The sequence below is a fragment of the Cordyceps fumosorosea genome (assembly GCF_001636725.1).
Source record: "Cordyceps fumosorosea ARSEF 2679 chromosome Unknown scaffold_43, whole genome shotgun sequence".
In the NCBI taxonomy this organism is placed as follows: domain Eukaryota; kingdom Fungi; phylum Ascomycota; class Sordariomycetes; order Hypocreales; family Cordycipitaceae; genus Cordyceps; species Cordyceps fumosorosea.
The window spans coordinates 63,569-78,939 of record NW_017387343.1 but is presented as its reverse complement, the minus strand read 5'-3'; the positions used below and the strand labels follow the sequence as shown (position 1 = coordinate 78,939).

Here is a 15,371-nt window from a genome sequence, read left to right as displayed (position 1 = left end):
GGCCAAGTGCGAGAAAAGCGCTTATATGGATGTGGGATGTTTTCCGACCCAAGTTTCCATTCGGTATCGAGGTGAGGCCAAACTATTATTTGGGTGAAAAAAAGGTAACAAAAAAAAATATCATATTCCAGTCCCGGTAGAGTCGTATCCTTCCCTTACCAATCCGTGCGCACCAATGAACTTCAGCCCGCTAGACGTTCGATGCCGGTAAATCGTTGACCGACCGAAACATCTTTATAAACGTGCTTCATAAAGTGTTCACAGTTGCATCCAGATCTAGTGTCCCCAAAATATTTCAAGTAACGGTTGACGAAGGCTATGAGATCGTTGGCCGAACACTCATCGGTCATCTTGCAGGCAGACAACCCTAGACGCTTTAGTTTATGCGACTACGCGGTTACCCAAGCGCGGGCGTGCTTGGGTTGGCTCTTCCAGGGGCCGACCGGCCAACCGCTGCCGGCGGGCATGTACTCGAACGAGAGGTAGAGGTAGGGTGGTGCCGTGTTGGAGGGATCTTGTTGATGGCACGAATCGTCTGGGACATACTCGAAGAGGAGAGTGTAGTGCTTCGAGCACTGATGTCCCATGCAGACCATCACAATTGCCGTGTGCCAACTGAGCTTGATTTATCCTATAATTTGTGATGTATCGCAGTGGATATGAGTCGTGTGGTGGCCGTGCTGCAAGTCGGCCTGTTGCACCAGAAACCCTTAAAACACCGACAATATCTGATGGACACAGGAAAAGCCGCCCTGCACAACATGTACAGCTATGACGTAGGAAATGCCTCACCAGTTGACATAACGACAACATGGCCTATGGTAGATTGGTCAGAGGGTCAGAGCAAGCTCCATCATCACAATCAATATTAGACGCACCACGTCATGCTTCAAAAGCGCCAAGTGTAGTACCATTTCATCTCTATCTGCTACTATTCTCTCGTCTATCAAACTTTGAGAGCCATCCTAGAAACGACGTCCTGCTCCCCCATCCTCAGAGGTTGACCTCCAGCTACTTGCCCAGTTTCTCGGGAGGGACCACGGGCCCCTTCCTTGGGTACAAGAACCGGAGTGCTCTTTCTCTCTCCTCGGGCGTGATGAGCTTTTGCATCCATAGCTTCATCAGGGTAGCATATACCCACGCCCTGCAGGCGAAAGTCGGTTCCTGGGATTCCAACAACTTGCAGCCGTTGATGGATGCGTCGGCGCCTTTCGCAACAGGAACGTCCATGAGTATTGCCTTAATGCGATGAATGCTCATGTCCGTGTTAAATACGCCCACTTGGTGTTCCGTGTCGGTTTTGTGCTCAGATTTGGACTGGTGAGGATTGTCATCCACCAGCACGGTGTACTTGTCGCGCTGGAAACCGGTGCAGGCTGCGAAAGAGTCCGTGGCAAGGCCCTCGTTGAAGAGCAAGCCGTAGTGCTGGTCGCAGTCAATATCCGGCCGGTTGCTTCGAGTTATCTTCAGAGTCCAGCGCTTCTCTTCCGTCGGCGTTGCCATGATGGATAGTGATGATGCCGTGATGGCGAAGTTGTTGTCGTTGTCGTTGTTGTCGTTATTCGGGCGACGTCCAGCATCTTCTTCTAGGAGCTGGAGCCCTTAAATACTTTTTCGGCCAGACATTATTAATCACAGAATTCCGCTGCGTCATTCTAGAACAACTGTTGGTTGCATTGCACAGTGCATCAAGAAGATGCTCAGGGCTGTGAAGGGAGCGTGCAGCCGCCGAGAGACTGCAATGGAAATAGATGAATGATGGTAGTGGATGGGTGAATCGGACCATAATCTCTGTCGCAGCGCTCGCAGCAGCGATTTTATTGTGCATCACAAGTCAAGGGCATGACTTGCTATTGTTAATTCTCCCACGAGAAGCTCGTACAGAGCGGGCCAGCAACCTGACAACCTTTTCAAGCTTGTAGTACACGTCGCAGCACTAAAAAAAGTCAGTGGCTAAATAAAGCACGAGATCTGCTGAAACAAAGGAAATAAGGATCGAGCTGTGCGATCTCGGGTAGAGATCGTCTGTCCACCCGGCGACACCTATACTGGGGCAAGGTGAATCTTCTTTCCTTACCTTTGGCACAGTGAGTTAGCACGTACAGTCTCAGTGATTTGTGTACTTAATTCCTTGATGATGTTGAGAATGTTTCAGACGACCATGATGATTGCCGTGTAGCGCCGGTGCTCCCTTCTGCCCGCCAAGCCACCCCATCGGATGTCACCTTGGGGAGCCGTCAATGGGCAAAAGCAGGTGTCAGCTTGCACGGTTTCGGTTTCAGTCATAGGAATCAACGAGAAGACAAGAATACTCTACATATCTATTATGATGTAAGCAGGCCAGTGCGCGAGACAAAACAGGCTGTTTGAGCAGAACCACTAAACACCCTCGCCAACAACGCCGACAATGCGGCCACTCTCGTCCAACTCTACATTCGTCTTTGCGATGCTCGCCTTGACCGGGTTCTTCGCCTCAAAAACATCTTTCAGCTGCTCCAGCGTCTTCCCGGCCGTCTCGACAAAGAAGAAGTATATGATGAGCATCTCCACGCAGATCCACCCTATATACACCAAGTACAGCTTCCACCCGAGCTGCTGCATGCCCACGCTGATGCCGTACGTGTTGACCACCATGGCTATGTTGAGGAACAAAAAGTTGAGCCCGGAGCCCTTGGCGCGCGTGCGGTTCTCCAGACACTCGACCGCGTACAGCGTCTGCAGCGGGGTGAAGCCCCAGGAGAAGAAGATGCCGAAGATGTAGATGGAGGCGATGACGCCGTAGGCGAGGCTGGCGTGGCGCTCGGCCTCGGCGGTGAAGGCGGTGAGCATGCAGTAGGAGGCGAGCGCGCCGACGAGTCCGGCGAGCATCATGGTGCGCCGGCCGAGACGGTCGAGCAGCGAGGCGCCGTACACGGCGCCGAGCATGCAGAAGATGGGGTTGATGGCGTTGAGGAGTAGCTGCTTGTTGGTGTCTGTGATGCCGGCCTGCACAATCATTTCCGGCTGTGACTGTCCGTCAGAAAGTTGTAATTCCGGCCCGGGATTGGAGAAACTCACCATAAAGTACGTGACGACGTTGTTGCCGCTCCACTGGCCGATAAAGGCCATGCCGACCACCATGCCCAGCCGGTACCGCGCCGCTCGCGTGTTCCACAGCTCGCGAAAGTCCCACCAGGGATTGTCGTCCTTGCCCAAGCGGTTCATCTCGACGATCTCGTTGTACTCGAGCGTCGGGATGGCCGAGTTGGCGTCGCCGTCGCCATGGTACTTGGCCAGGATGGCCAGCGCCTCCTCCGCGCGGTCGTTGGCGATGAGCCACCGCGGAGACTCCGGGAAGAACAGGATCAGCACCATGACCACGCCCGGGAGGCCCGCCTGGACGATCGTCGGGACCCTCCACGCCCACGACGACTGCAAATGTCTAGCCACCAGTCAGCCCTAGCTCACCGAGACGTTCTCTCTCGCCCACTTACTTGTTTGACGCGTAGCTCGTCCACCCGGCCAGGATGTTCCCCAGCCACCAAAAGTTGTTGTACATGCCGGCCATGAAGCCGCGGTATGCCGGGTGTGCCAGCTCGACCGTGTACGCCGGCCCCGCGGCGCTCGCGATGGCCGCGCCGAAGCCGAGCAGGAAGCGGCCGCCGACGAACTGGCCGAGCGAGTGGGCGGAGCCCTGGACGGCGGTGCCGGCGACGACGACGAGGCAGCCGACGAAGATGCACAGGCGGCGGCCGTAGCCGTCGGCGAGCAGGCCGCAGAAGGGGAAGGCGGCGATCTGGCCGAGGTTGTAGATGATGAAGATGATGCCGGTGGTGGAGCCGGCGCCGGCGAGGCCGAAGGACTCCTGGTAGGGCTTCATGGCGTTGATGCTTCCCATGAGGGAGCTGTCTGGGGGGGGTTGTTAGCCTCGCCGGGGCATCGATGGGATGTTGGCAGGGGAAGGGGAACATACCGAATCCATTCATGGTTGATACGAGGTACCCCACGCCCATGATGAGGTAGAGCTGTATCATGTTCTTGGATAGTAGCCGTGGTTTCTGGCTTGCCACGGCCGCTGCCAGGGCAACTGAGCCGGTGCCGATGGTCTTGACGTTGCCGGTCATCTTCTCATCCGCGATGCTCTCATCGTGGGCAATGTGTGCCTTTTGCTCATCGATTGCCATAATTATGTGACAACCAGTAATAAATACACCCGAGTCTCACAGCATGGGCGAGGTTGGCACGCGCCAGATGCCGGAGGGGGGCATCATCTCTATTATATGTGTGTGATTTTGTGAAGTCGCCGTCTCGGCTTGGACAATAAGTCGACACGGACTTGGTCTCCCCCAGATTCAGTCGCAAATAGTTGCAAGAGGAAAGTTGTCTAGTCTAAAGCCACCTCAGCCACCACAGGACTACTAGTCGGGGCTACGTAGGTGAGACTCCTGACAACCAACTGTGAAGGGATTGATGCGACAGGGGACGATTTTTTTTTTCTTTATTTATTCGGCTCGGCCGAGAATACGTTGCAAGTGTTAAATGTCTGGGGTATCGGGGCTTTTTTTCTTCAAGTACGGGGAATGTGGTTACATTGATACAGGTCGATGGACTCAGCCTTCAGACGCCGGTTCAGACGCCGGGGCCGAGGCTTTCATGCTCGGTAGCGAGAATGACAAAGTGACAAGTGACTTCTACAGTGAAATATGAGGCCTGTAAGATGACCGCAGCCAATTGCGACAACGTGACCCCCCCTGACCAGATGCTCGGTACGCATCCTTGCGTATTCATGCTGGCAAGAGGCTAGCTAGTTGCAGCCCTAGGCTTGTTTATTATTGCACGGATGTCGCTATTCCCCATTTTCAATTGCCGGTCTACCGGTATTAACTACTCCGTAAAATAATGACCTGACAGAATGGATGGAGCCCAACTGACAGCCAACAATGACTCGGTCGTAACACCTGGCGTCCCCAAGCCAAGACCCGTCGCAATTGCTACGGTGGCGGGATTCAGGCGGGATTTTCATATCCCTGATTGGCCTGGGTTGGTACGATGGCTTCCATCCAGCTCTCATCGTGTTGCAGGGATGCTGAAAGCGTCGCCTCGGAGATTCCCCGCAGACCAGACAGACCCCAGAGTTGTTTGAGGGCCTGCCACATTGCCCACATTTTAAACAAGAGTAAACAGAGCTGGCGCAGATGCAGGAGGCACTAATCTCCCCTGCGCATCTGCTGCATTGCGATCTCATTTGACCGGCATCGATACGACGCAGAGAGGCTTGGGGCAGCGCAACGAACTCATGCAGCTCGGGAGACGGCCACCGACACCACCTTGCATGGGCCGCCCTGGTCCGTCTGTTCCTGCAGTCCACCGGGCGCGATGAAACCCAAGTCGGCATGCGATACCTGCAGGTTAGTCTCTGGAGGCTGCCTCTAATGAAGCTCCGTCCGATGTATCCGTATTGTCTATCCGTTACTCACAGTAAGCAGGGACCGCCGCAGAAAGTGCATCCGCTCCCAGCAGGGCACCACCTGCGACTTCTGCGCCGAGAGGAACCTGCCCTGCAACCTGACCCGCGAGACCGTCTTCCAGGCGACCGGCTACGAGCCCATCGTCCCCTGGAGATCCCACGCCCTGACGCACAAGTGCAGGCTGCTCCCGCCGACCGAGCTGTGCCTCGAGGCGATCCACCTCTACTTCCGCTACGTCCACGTCTCCTTCCACGTCCTGTTCCACAAGCCGTCCTTCCTGCGGGCCTTCCGCGACGGCTCGCTGCCCAAGATCCTGCTCTTCGCCGTCATGGGCATGGCCGTCCGCCTCTCCAAGCACGAGAGCCAGGTCCACATACCGCCCAAGGAGCGCGGGAGGCCGTTCACCAAAGAGGCCGAGCGGCTGCTGGACCTGCACGACGTGTCCCTGACGACGATTCAGTCGTGTCTGCTGCTCGGCGCCTCGGCGGTGGTGGAGGGCGAGAGCGCGACCGAGTCGGTGTACTTTAGCATCGCCTGCCGGATGGCAGTGCTGCTGGACTTGCCTAATGTCAAGGTAACAACTCAAATCGAGCAGGAAGTCCACAGAAGAGGTAAACCTTGTGCCTGTGCACTCTTACAGTACTTTAGCTTTAGACTGTCAAGCTAATGGCAAGTAGTGTGGTGGAGTGTCTACGAGACCGACACATGGTCGTCCACCGCGGTAAGGCTGCCGAAGATGATGCCATTTCGCAATGTCCCGTTGCCCTTGGCCGAGGATGCCTTTCTCGCGCTTTCCTTCACCCAGCCCGCTGTACCCGGAACACCCACGCCGCAGCAGGGATCGCCGGGTCAGCCTCCACTACCAGTTCCATCCCCAGACTCCCTCATCGCACAGGCCATGAAGATCGGCCTCGCCCTTTCCAAAATCGACCAGATAAACTCCCTCGCGGCCTCGGGCACCGTCCACTACGTCGACCTGATCCCGCAAGTCGAGGCCACCTATCAGGAGCTGCACTCCTGGCAGCGCGGCCTCCCCGCCACCATGGCCAACACGGCCGACAACCTCGCGCACTGGACCGGCAAGGACCAGGGCCACATCTTCGTCTTCCTGCACATGAACTATCATCACCTCTGCCAGCTCCTGTTCTACCAGTTCATCCACCACAGCACCCACGACGAGGCCTGCCCCCCGCGCGCCGCCCAGTTCGCCGCGCTGTGCCGGGACTCGTCCTCGCAGTTGTGCGAGCTGATGCACCGCGCCGGCAAGTCCCCCGGCGCCGAGCTGCTCAACTCGCTTGTCGGTCACATCCTGGCCATCGCGTCCACGGTGCAGCTCCACGCGCTGCTGTTCGGCGAGGACGACACCGAGATGAGAAACGCGCGGCGGCTGCTAGAGCAGAATTTCGAGTTGCTGAAGCGGCTGGAGACGTACTGGCCGTGCATCGACATGTCTTTTGCCCGGTTCGAGGCGTTTCACAACGCATGCTTGCGCTTCCAGGACGGCTCGCAGTTCCGGATGGACAGGTGGATGCTGACGTTTCTGCTCGAGTTTGCGACGGCCATTTCCGAGAGCCGAACGGCCGAAGGCAGTAATAATAGCGGCGCTCCACAGTCATGGCGCAATATAATCAGCGGGCAGTAGTCTCATTTGTTGGTTCCCCATTGCATAGCTTGTTCGTCCTTGGTTGCACTGCCATGTTTCTCATGAATAAAGATTAGACACATGTTTCAAATCTCTACTGAACTCTATTGATGCTTAAACCCAACATATCTCTCGGTATTGAATCCCCGAGAACAAGCATTCGCCAAGATTGTAGACCGGCGTGGCGTCAACCCCAAGCTTTCACGCTCCCCACAACCCCGGGACGGGATGAGGCGGAGTGGAACAGCCGGCGGGATATGGGCGGGAAAAGACCGCGTATCATTGGTGCGGTAGATTCGCAGGGAGTTGTGCAGAGCGCGGGTCATCTTGATTGTGAATACCATTTCTGGGGTAATTCGGGGAAGGAAGGTCTTTTCCATTTAAAGAGCTACAATGTGTCAATACAGTCATCATTCACTCAAGTCTGTCATATTGTTGCGTTCTTGAGGGTCATTTATCTAGCTTCTTTCCGTTAAAATATACTTATCATCGATACAATGACAACTGAGAGCAGCACTGGTGGACACGATGAGACCGTCCAAGACGGCACGCCCGACTACGCCAACCAAGCAGTTTTTCGGCGCAACACGCTGCCGCCGCGCTCCTACTGGATCCCCGAAACCGCACTCTCCCTGAACGGCACCTGGAACTTTCACTACGCTGAAAGCCCGCTTCAAGCCCCGGAGATCCGCGACTGCAAGCCGGGAGACTGGCGCACGATCCCGGTGCCGGCGCACTGGCAGCTCGAAGGGTACGGCCGTCCGCAGTACACCAACATCGTGTATCCCTTCCCCGCGCAGCCGCCGCACGTACCCGACGAGAACCCCACGGGCACCTACGCGCGGTCGTTCTCGGTGCCGGCGGGGTGGGCGGCGGACGCGCAGCTCCGGCTGCGCTTCGACGGCGTGGACAGTGCGTACCACGTCTGGCTCAACGGGCAGTTTGTCGGGTACGCCCAGGGGAGCCGCAATGCATCCGAGTTTGACGTTTCGTCTGTCGCTCGCCGCGATGGCGTGAATGAGCTTCTGGTAAGGGTGTACCAGTGGTCGGACGGGTCGTACATCGAGGACCAGGACCAGTGGTGGCTGTCAGGTAAGCACGGCAAGGAGGAGGCATACTCTGATGTGAAGTAAATGCTAACAATTACAGGAATATTTCGCGACGTTCATCTGCTTGCGTTTTCGGCGTCTTGCAGAATCGAAGACTTTTTTATCCGCGGAGACCTAGACTCTGCATACCAACACGGCTTGTTGCGCGTCGAGGCAGGTGTACACTGCCCCCTCGGCGGCACCATCTCCGTCACACTTCGGGAGCGGGGAGGACAAGGCACGAAAATTGCTTGTCAAGAGGTGCAAGATATACTTCCACATGTTACAAACGCTCAATTCTCCATTCATGTCGAGGATCCGGCCAAGTGGACTGCCGAGACACCCCATCTGTACCACGTCGAGATCGTGCTGGCTTCGGGCACAGAGTCGACGACTGTGACCCATGATACCGGTTTCAGAAAGGTTGAGCTCAAGGACGGACTGATCAAAGTCAACGGAAAAGCTATCCGGTTCCGAGGCGTGAACCGCCACGATCACCACCCGCGATTTGGCCGCGCGGTGCCGATCGACTTCATCCGTCGAGACCTCCTCCTCATGAAGGAGCACAACATCAACGCACTGCGCTGCGCCCACTATCCCTCGCACCCTGCTCTGTATTCCATCGCCAACGAGATCGGCCTGTGGCTGATTGACGAGGCCGATCTGGAATGCCACGGGTTCGCCGAGGTCGTCGCCGACAACACCGCCGAGTGGGACGGCAGCGAGACCGCCTACCAGGAGCTCGTCACCACCATCTCCGGCGCCGCGCGCAAGTACCTGAGCGACAACGCCTCCTGGAAGGCCGCCTACCTCGACCGCATCACCCAGCTCGTCCACCGCGACAAGAACCACCCGAGCGTCATCATCTGGTCGCTGGGCAACGAGTCGTTTTGCGGCCAGAACCTGGTCGCCATGTACGACGAGTGCAGGCGGCTGGACCCCAGCCGCTTGATCCACTACGAAGGGGACACGGACATGGGCACGAGTGATATGCACTCGTACATGTACCCGGAGCTGGACGCCCTCGAGCGCAGGGCGCTGACTACGGGCGTGGCGGACGACGGGACGGCCGCGAAGCCCATCTTGCTCTGCGAGTACGCGCACGCCATGGGCAACGGCCCGGGGCTGCTGGAGGACTACGAGGACGTCTTTCGCAGACACCCGCGCGTCCAGGGCGGCTTCATCTGGGAGTGGGCGAACCACGGCCTGCAGACGAGCGACCAGGCCGGGCAGGGGTTCTACGCGTACGGGGGCGACTTTGGCGAGACGGTGCACGACGGGACGTTTGTCATGGACGGGCTGTGTAGCAGTGCGCACGAGCCGATGCCGGGACTGGAGGAGCTGAAGCATGCGTACTCGCCGGTGGCGTTTGAGCTTGTTGGTCGGAGCCTGAGGATTGAAAATAGGCATGACTTCGCGGACCTGGGCGGCTTCGTGCTTACAGTCGAGCTGCAGGAGCTCGGCGAGAGGTACGTTGCGACGTCTTGACAGGGCGCTCGGAAGACACATTCCGGAACTGATCTTTACTGACTTGGCGATTTGCCGCACCGTTAGTACCGCCAGAACCATCCTCACCAGCTCCAGCGCGCTGCCCCCCGCCTCTGCAGGTACCAAGACGAGCGTGGAACTCGACGATGCCATTTTCAACCAGACTTGCGACTCGGAGCTGCTTCTGACGGCAAGCTTGACGCTGTCCGCATCTACAAAAGGCCTGCCCGCCGGGCACGAAGTTGCCTTCTTCCAGCACCAAATCGCGCCCCCGGCACGTCTCACCCTCCGCCCGCAGCCCACCACCTCGTCCCCGCGCCCAGAGATTCGCCAGACGCGGGACACCCTGGCCATCACCACCGCCAAGTCCGTTCTGGAGTTCTCCCGCCTCCGCGGGCTGCTGCGCAGCTGGACGTCCACCTCCGGTGCGCAGCTGCTCGCCGAGCCAGGCCCGCACCGCGGCGCCCTCCTGCCTGGCTTCTGGCGCGCGCCGACGGACAACGACATCCGCGCGGCGCTGCCGCACTGGCGCGCGCTCGGCGTGGACCGGATGACGAGTCAGCTGCGCGGCATGAGCGTGGACGAAGCGGAGGGTTCCGGGGTGGTGACGCTGACGACGCGGACGTTCATCGGGCCGGCGTCGCTGGGCTGGGGATGGCACGCCACCACCGTGTACCAGATCCGGCCAGACGGCTCCGCCGTGTCGGTCTTCGTCTCCCTCAGCGCGCCGGTGGGGCCAGCAGTCCCGAAGAACCTCCCGCGGCTAGGCCTCGATCTCACCGTACCGCCGGGGCTGGACGCTGTCCGGTGGTGCGGGCGCGGCCCCGGAGAGTCGTACCCGGACAAGCGGCACGCGCAGCGCGTCGGCGTCTGGGCGGTGGAGAGCGTCGCGCAGCTGCAGACGACGTACGAGGTCCCGCAGGAGAACGGAAATCGCACGGATACTCGGTGGGTGGAGCTGGGCACGGCGGATAAGCAGACGACGCTCAGGGCGACGAGGATCGGGGACGCTTTCCCCCTCGGCCCGGGCGGGGAGGTTCCGGCACCGCGAGAGGATGACGCAAGGCGTGGGTTGTTTGACTTTACGGCCACGCGACATGCGGCCGAGACGCTGGAGAAGGCTACACATCCTCACAAGCTAGTACAGGAGGACGCGACGTTGCTACGTTTGGATGCAGCGGTCAGTGGCGTCGGGACGGCGGCGTGCGGGCCGGGACCACGGGGGAACCACCTGGTGGTGCCTGGAGAAGCCAGCTATGGATTTCTTCTGGAATCGGCTTGAGTACTCTGTATAGACGGAGGAATTGATAAACAAAATTTGAATATATTGACGGATTTTCTTTGTAATTCGCAGTTTCTGGCGATAGTCTTGGCGCGGGGCGAAACCACTTTAGGGTGCGACCTCACTCACCTAGGAAGCAGTGCACACAAGAGGCTGTAAATAAATGCACACGTCGATAAATCCCCAAATTTGAACTTGTCTCGGGTCGGGAGCTGATGTCGACGAGCCACAATATCACGATACACTTCAGCCGCCGGCAAGCAGCCGAAACATGTCTTGCTGTGAGCTCGGCCACGGAGCGCCCCCCTTTTCCCTCTAGCAACATCAGATAACCAACCGCACGCACCCGTTTGCACCCGCCATCTTCGTCCATGTCGCCATCGTAACCATCATGAAGGCCAGCCTGTCCCTCCCCTCGCCGTCGAGCGCCCGACGACGCGCCCTCATCTACTTCATCCCCGGCAACCCGGGCGTCGTCGAGTTCTACACCGACTTCCTGCGTTGCCTGCGCGCGCTGCTCGACAAGACGGAGAGCTCCACAGGGTACGACATCTACGGGCGCAACCTGCTCGGCTTCCGCGACGCCGACCACGCCCCGTTCGGTGCGCAGAACCCGCCGTACGACCTGGACGCGCAGGTCAACGGCGTCTGGGCCCACGTCGCCGCGCAGCGCGACGCGCAAGGTCAGCCGTACGACGCCGTCATCTTGGCCGGCCACTCCATCGGCGCCTACCTCGCCGTCGAGACCTTCCGCCGGCAGTCGCAGCACCCCAAACCCGGGCTGCGCCTGCGCCACGGCTTCCTGCTCTTCCCGACCATCAGCCACATCGCGCGCTCACCCAGCGGCCTACGCGTCACCGCGCTGCAGCGCAACCGCCTGCTCCCCGGCGTCGAGGCGAACCTGCACCGCATCGCCGCCGCGCTGCTGCTCCTCCTACCGCAGACCGCGCTGCGCTGGGTGTGGGCGCGGTACCTCGGCTTCAGCCCGGCGGCGGCGGCGACGCTCGCGGAGTGGCTAAAGAGCCGCGACGGCGTGTGGCAGGCCATCCACCTCGGGCGGTCGGAGCTGAGGCAGGTCCGCGAGGACACGTGGGAGGACGCGCTCTGGGACGCCGAGGCGGCGGAGGGTAGTGCCGGGGTGGCGCCGAGGTTCTTCTTCTTCTACGGCAAGCACGATCACTGGGTGGACAACGGGTTGCGCGACGAGTTCATCGCGAGGCACGAGGCGCGCGGGGATGCACAGGGGCGGCCGTCGATCGAGGTCGACACGGGCGATGTTGCGCATGCGTTTTGCACGAGAGAAGGTGAGTGCGGGCTTTTGGCAGTAAAGTGTTGGGAGGCGACATCGTACTAACTTGAGCAGATACGAGTCTCCAGGTCGCCGAGAAAGTCCACGGCTGGGTTCAAGCTATCGAGGAGCATCAAGAAACGTTGTAGCGAATATTTTTCTTGTTCTTTTTTTGATTCATTCACCAACTCCCGGCATCCAGGCTCTCAAGTCGGCGCCGTCGTGAGTTGGCGGCGAGGTGCTTGATAAGCCAGGCCAGGGATGCAATCATGTTCTAGCTGGGAAACGGCTTTCAATATGTCTTGGTCTTGAAATAAGCTTCTCTGAAATCGCGGCGCGGGTGACTGCCAGCGAACGTCACCCATAGCACATGTCAAGCGCCGCTACGGCAAGAGCCAGACATCACATATCCTTCCAGTCGCCATTGCCTTGTTGAAGAGATAGCGGCAATATAGAGCCATGGAATTTGGTCCATCTCCAATTTTCGTCCCAAGCCATCCATTCTATTGTTAATCCAACGACACTTTACTACCCCCGGAGGGCTTTCTCATCGCAATGGCCGATGCATTCTTATCATTATTACACTCGACACCAGCGGATCATTCTGACCGTGGGATCCTGTGGCCCTGGCTCCCACACGCTCACCGCCGGCTACCAGATGAGAACTTTCCTCCCCAAGTCTACAGAGACAAGATGCCCTTATTAAAACGAATTGCCGAACTATACGAGGAGCCTAGTAACGACCTCTTCCGGCGGGAATTCAATGGCTGGCAAAATGCTCTCTTCTATGCCATGCCGATTGTCTCGCTCTACTCTTTCTTCCCCATCCAAGACCGTGTCCATCGATACGGAGATCAAGCCAAGAGGCTCGGGCTGCTTTGTACGTCGCCACTCTTGGCTTCGCGGCACACCCTCCCCGACTGACCCCCCCTTGCCCTTTGCGCAGTTGTACATGGATCCAGCACGACTGATTCCCCGAGCGAAGCGGGAGGCACAACTCCCACCGCAGACAACAATCGTCCTCTCCGGCTCGCCCTCGCAGGGGTGCTCGAGCGAGATGCTAGAATATGTATCGTGATGAGCACGGCCGGGCCGACCGAGTACACGCGCATCGTGCCGCGCGCCGTGATCAACCTGGAGAAGCGGGCGTTGGATTCCATTCTTCGCCTCACAGGCCGCTTCGTCGACAAAAACTTTCGGTCGTACGTCCGGACCACCATTGAAATTCTGCAGTCGCTAGGCGATCGGCCGTGGAACTTCCTCACGCTGGGCAACGACATCTGCGAGCTCTTCCGCCGCGGCATGGTCGGCTTCAAGCCCTCACACGTGGCCGCCGAACGCGACAAGAACGGCCGGGTGACGACGTACCAGGCGGCCTTTTCCTTCCACTGGCTCGGGCGGAACTGTATTGAGGGAGATGACATGGCGACGCCGGACGACCACAGCTTCGACGAGATGCTGTCCCCGTGGGAGGGGTTCCCGGATGCTCGAGTGGACGGCCTTACTTGCAACATCAATGCGTGTCGAGCCCACGACGGCAGGCTCATATATCTCGCCTGCGACGGCAGGGACCAGGCCCAGATGATGCTGTCGATGCTGGCGCTTCGCTGGATCGCGGGTTCGGTTTGGTACTTGGCGGGCGCCTCGGGGCTGGCTCCCGGTGAAGTAACCGGGAGTGACGGTAGTAGCAGATACGACAGTGGCGGCAGTGGTTAGCAGAGTGGTGGAATGGAACACTCGCGCCAACCAAGGACATTTGGGATAGTGGGAAGATGTTGGATATCAGCGGTCACTATACATTGTCATTCTAGCATACAAACCAGGTATTACAGCGAATTTTACAAACAAAACGATGCTCTTTGCACACAAAAAACATGTATAATAAATTGTATCAAGCTCAACTCCTCATAGGAGCCGTGTCAGTATTTTGTCTTTTACTTGGCTCATGATGTGAGGTACCGGGTAGCTGGGTGACACCAAGACTGAATGCGTCCAAGATGACAGGACCTTCAGGCCATAGCTTTGCCTTGGGCAGTACGGGACAGATTGAGCAGATAATTGGCATGAGATAAAAGCATCTTTAAGATTAGGTCATTTGCCGCTCTCATGGTCTGCAGCGGCACGGTTAGTGACGGAGAGCTGCTACCAAGGTACAAGGAATGAACTGAGTGTATGACCGCAGGGCATCAATCTTTGAACTTTGTCTGTTGGACAGAATGACGAGGCAAATTATTTTGAGTTTTATCATGATTCACCCCGGTCATCTCCTCCCAATCCCCAATAATAGAGTGGACGTAAACAACCACAGGCTATAACTAACTTAAGGCCAGTGACATCCAACACTAACTAGCTTTTAGCAAGTCTACCAAAAAAGAGAACGATAAATCATACGACCGGACGTATCGAGGAGGAGTCCAATCAGCACCGAGGTACATGAAGCAGATGAAAATTTGAAACCATGAAATTTTACGCAGTCTATATGCCAAACAACTAGTTAACTAGTTGGCCGGCATACACAGGTGGGCGCCCAGTGTCTCGCAGCTGCACTCGGACGATTGCCTCGTTGGGCTGCCGGTGACGATCCGTAATTTCCTCCAGCCCACAGTGGCGCGGACGGCTTTCCCGTTCTCGCCATGTGGTGTGGGCGTTCTTCCCCCTTCCTCCTCTCCTTGTTCTGGCTCTCCCCGGACTACGAAAACAATGGGGGGAGGTTGGTTCATCTGACTCGGTTCTACCCCGGATTCTCATCGCCAAGGAATGTTGAACAGCGGGAGCAGAGCAGGGCAACCAGGTCGTACTCATCATGCCCACGAAAATTTTCCGACAGCGAAGAGGCAAGCCAGTGAGTGACTAGACTGTCTGCTTTTTTTTTTTTTCTTCTCCTTGGCCGTTCTTCCAGAACATCACCTTTCCTGAAGAAGAGCTGCGACGCCACTGGCGCCCAGGGCCTGCGCCATTCGTAGCTGCTGTCCGTCCGGTCTTGTTCTCTCTGCGAGAGCTAACTAACGAGGGTTGGGCTAACAAAGCTTGGTTTTTCGGACCAATTATACCTTGCCCGAGCCCGATCGAACCACAAAGGTATTGGGACACTAACATACAACGTAGCATAGTGGGCGAGCGAGCGATGGCCGAGTCC

General features: G+C 57.9%; 6 protein-coding genes across 6 annotated transcripts; 4 read left to right on the top strand and 2 right to left on the bottom strand.

Moving 5' to 3' along the window:
• Nucleotides 1-1,011: 1,011 nt before the first annotated feature.
• On the bottom strand, nucleotides 1,012-1,503 carry ISF_09204 (hypothetical protein; the record flags this gene model as incomplete). Its single annotated transcript, XM_018852807.1, has 1 exon — nucleotides 1,012-1,503. The coding sequence occupies one exon, from the start codon at nucleotides 1,501-1,503 to the stop codon at nucleotides 1,012-1,014; it is 492 nt and encodes a 163-aa protein (XP_018700015.1).
• Nucleotides 1,504-2,379: 876 nt separating this feature from the next.
• On the bottom strand, nucleotides 2,380-4,163 carry ISF_09203 (lactose permease; the record flags this gene model as incomplete). The annotated part of the gene is made up of 4 exons (XM_018852806.1): nucleotides 2,380-3,003; nucleotides 3,058-3,421; nucleotides 3,474-3,888; nucleotides 3,953-4,163. 4 exons carry the CDS (start codon nucleotides 4,161-4,163, stop codon nucleotides 2,380-2,382), a joined length of 1,614 nt encoding a protein of 537 aa, XP_018700014.1.
• A 1,192-nt stretch (nucleotides 4,164-5,355) lies between these two features.
• On the top strand, nucleotides 5,356-7,089 carry ISF_09202 (Fungal specific transcription factor; the record flags this gene model as incomplete). Its single annotated transcript, XM_018852805.1, has 3 exons — nucleotides 5,356-5,387; nucleotides 5,466-6,058; nucleotides 6,125-7,089. 3 exons carry the CDS (start codon nucleotides 5,356-5,358, stop codon nucleotides 7,087-7,089), a joined length of 1,590 nt encoding a protein of 529 aa, XP_018700013.1.
• A 497-nt stretch (nucleotides 7,090-7,586) lies between these two features.
• ISF_09201 (Glycoside hydrolase family 2, TIM barrel) lies at nucleotides 7,587-10,947 on the top strand (the record flags this gene model as incomplete). Its single annotated transcript, XM_018852804.1, has 3 exons — nucleotides 7,587-8,181; nucleotides 8,239-9,646; nucleotides 9,732-10,947. 3 exons carry the CDS (start codon nucleotides 7,587-7,589, stop codon nucleotides 10,945-10,947), a joined length of 3,219 nt encoding a protein of 1,072 aa, XP_018700012.1.
• A 391-nt stretch (nucleotides 10,948-11,338) lies between these two features.
• On the top strand, nucleotides 11,339-12,384 carry ISF_09200 (hypothetical protein; the record flags this gene model as incomplete). The annotated part of the gene is made up of 2 exons (XM_018852803.1): nucleotides 11,339-12,251; nucleotides 12,311-12,384. 2 exons carry the CDS (start codon nucleotides 11,339-11,341, stop codon nucleotides 12,382-12,384), a joined length of 987 nt encoding a protein of 328 aa, XP_018700011.1.
• A 544-nt stretch (nucleotides 12,385-12,928) lies between these two features.
• Nucleotides 12,929-13,951, top strand: ISF_09199 (hypothetical protein; the record flags this gene model as incomplete). The annotated part of the gene is made up of 2 exons (XM_018852802.1): nucleotides 12,929-13,115; nucleotides 13,182-13,951. The coding sequence occupies 2 exons, from the start codon at nucleotides 12,929-12,931 to the stop codon at nucleotides 13,949-13,951; spliced, it is 957 nt and encodes a 318-aa protein (XP_018700010.1).
• Nucleotides 13,952-15,371: the final 1,420 nt, after the last annotated feature.